The following is a 2,736-nucleotide window of genomic DNA, read 5'->3' as shown; positions in this document are numbered from 1 at the left end:
CAGGTGCACATAGAGTACTCACCTCTCCATCAGCTGGAGCTGGCCCACCTTCCATCATCACTCGTAGGTTGGGAATCTCGGAGCTGTACAATGGAAAAGAGTACAAGATTTTCTCAGACATTTCAAACTGAGTTTGGAAGAAAAAAATTTAGCAAAACTAGTTGCTTTATATTATTGTATTCGCAAGTATCCATAAACAAAGAAAAGGTTCTTACTAAAATAAGGCTTAGCAAAATGTTATTGGTATTTTTTCGATGTGGACAATGAACAAGATGTGATTTTCTTTAAAAATCATTGATAAAATGTCAGGGATCTCATAGAATTGTAACTTCTTCAGGCAAACACATCACATTATAATATTTTTCAGAATTCAGCAAAAGAAGAAAATACGTTACGAGGTTGCAAAGCGATCAAGGAGCATCATGCTCAACATACCATTGGCAGAATCATGACAGATTATCCAAATTCTTCGTACTAGACAAAGCACCTACAAACATGTTAACAAAATACAGAGGGCTGAATGTACCTCGATCTCACTGGAATGACACCGACAGTTGACACTTTTGGCTTTCTCATTTCTAGGGAGAACAAAACAAAAAAGAACAAAAATGAGACTACACACAACATGGCAGGAGAGCATAAGTTAGACTATATAATGCCTTCTCGTGGTTAAAAATGTGCCTATAACAGACCCAAATTTGGGAAACAGGGTTCCTGCCATGAACTTCCCATCACATTCAAGGAGGTTTCAAGGAGAAATTTTTAAAATTCAAGGAGGTTTGGTCAAGAAATTCATGACGAAAGCCTATTTTCCATAGGCCTACACTTGTCGGAAAGGAATCATATCATAGTTTCGATTTTCCAAAAAAACTGTTCCCAGGGTGACTGTCAACCCCGCTTCTCAATTTTCCAGATGGGCTCATCCATTCTCCAGGGGCATGTTACATAACAATGACAGTGCATGCTCCATTTATATTTTATATATAATATATACACACGCGCGCGTGCGCACACATGTAGGCACATTATATCCAGTCAACAACATGTCAGTGTTGTCACTGGGATACTGTGTGACTTAGGTATTTCAGTCTGTTCTTATACTTATTTATATTTTCCCCTCATCATATTCGCCTATATAAATTATATAAAAATGAACCTTGCTTTGAGCCTGAGAAAAGGTCTAGAACCAGAATATCAACCGTCAAGAACCAGTTTGGGAGTCAAAGTTTACATAATAAACGTGAAAGACAAAAATTATAGCTCAAACTCAAAGTAGTGTAATGACATGAATGGCTCAAGAAGACATATTCAGTGTGAGAGGTATAAGAACTAACTGTGGGAGGGCAAGATGCAGTGACACTGAAAATCTGCGAATCTTGAACAGAATGCTAAAATATAGAATATAGTACATAATTTACTATCACCTGCCCAATGAAACGGGAACCCTTTACTTTAAAAAAACCCACAGCTTACAAGGTTTGAGTGAGACAGATCCTGATTCCACACAAGAGTTGCACCAACACGCGCTTTGCAGAGAGACCAAGATCTAGATCTAAATCTAGATCTAATAGCAATCAAATTAAAATTCTGAAAAGTAAAATCTGCTTCCAAGTTCAGTTTTTGTCATCCGGTGTTGCCTTCAACCCCATCCCGCCAACCCCCTCCGATCTGGCAAAATTCAAGGGGTTTTCAAGGAGATTTTTCCTTTTCCTTGAATGCAAATTCAAGGAGTTTTCAAGGAGATTTTTCCTTGAATGCAAATTCAAGCAGTTTTCAAGGACTCCTTGAATTCAAGGAGGCTGCGGGAACCCTGCGGAAAAGAAGGTTTTAATGGCGCAAAACAGGTGAATCACCATATATACCTAAAGATTTCCCTTTTAAATTTCACAAACTTTCCTGTGAATTCAAGTAATTACAAATTTGATTTGCTTTAAGTGTGGGTATGTTTTTGTTTTGTTTTTGTTTGCGTGTGTGTGTGTGTGTATGTGTGTGTGTGTGTGCGTGTGTGTGTGAGTGTGTGAGTGTGTGCAAATATATGTATGTGTATGTGTGTTAAATGAGTGCGCCTTTCTGTGTGTCTTTGAGAGAGTGTGTGTATGTGCATGTCTGTGTGTTTGTGTGTGTATGTGTCTAAAAAAACAACCCTCAAGGCAGATATGAAGCTTTCCCAACAGACCTACCAATAAAAGCATAGACACTAGAGAAGGAACAAATAAAGAAGAAAAAATGTTCCCACTGGTACCTCTATCAGAAACCAAACTACACTGAACTGACCTTCAGCTGTTGTTAATTTTTTATGGACATATGGGTATTTCCTGGATCTGGACTCAAGAATGACTTTTGGACCAGCGTCCACTGGAGAATATGCTGGGACCATTGGCATCACCAGGTACTGGTCCTGCACAGAAGGAACAAAGAGATTTCATGAAAGATGTCCCACTTCTCAGGTACCTCATGTCAGAAAAAAAGCATGAGACGATTTTAACATAATAAAAAACATAAAGGCTAATGATAAGCAAACCTAGATGGAAATATCCTTGTTTAAGAAAATACTTCATCTTCAGTCTTCATGGTATGTGATAAAAGAAAGACAAATGATGAAACAAAACAAAGAATAAAAATTGTGTCAAGACGTGGTGGAATCTGCTTGTCTATTTTCGAGCTTATGGAGTTATTGGTATCATCTTAAAGCCTATTCATTTGCATTGCTTTGGATGAAAAAAATATCCATTTATC

The 2,736-nt window shown here is 37.8% G+C and overlaps 1 protein-coding gene across 1 annotated transcript in view; it reads right to left on the bottom strand.

The window, feature by feature from the left end:
* LOC101857057 overlaps positions 1–2,736 on the bottom strand; it is a gene marked incomplete in the record, with an annotated part of 61,825 nt that overhangs the window by 49,687 nt on the left and 9,402 nt on the right. The window contains 3 exon segments of the mRNA XM_013087770.2: positions 23–83; positions 527–578; positions 2,275–2,398. Coding sequence (XP_012943224.1) covers positions 23–83; positions 527–578; positions 2,275–2,398 — 237 coding nt within the window.

Source organism: Aplysia californica, unplaced genomic scaffold (assembly GCF_000002075.1).
Source record: "Aplysia californica isolate F4 #8 unplaced genomic scaffold, AplCal3.0 scaffold00636, whole genome shotgun sequence".
Classification (NCBI taxonomy): Eukaryota; Metazoa; Mollusca; class Gastropoda; order Aplysiida; family Aplysiidae; genus Aplysia; species Aplysia californica.
Note: the sequence above shows the minus strand (reverse complement) of the source record. Positions and strands in the feature narration are given on the sequence as shown.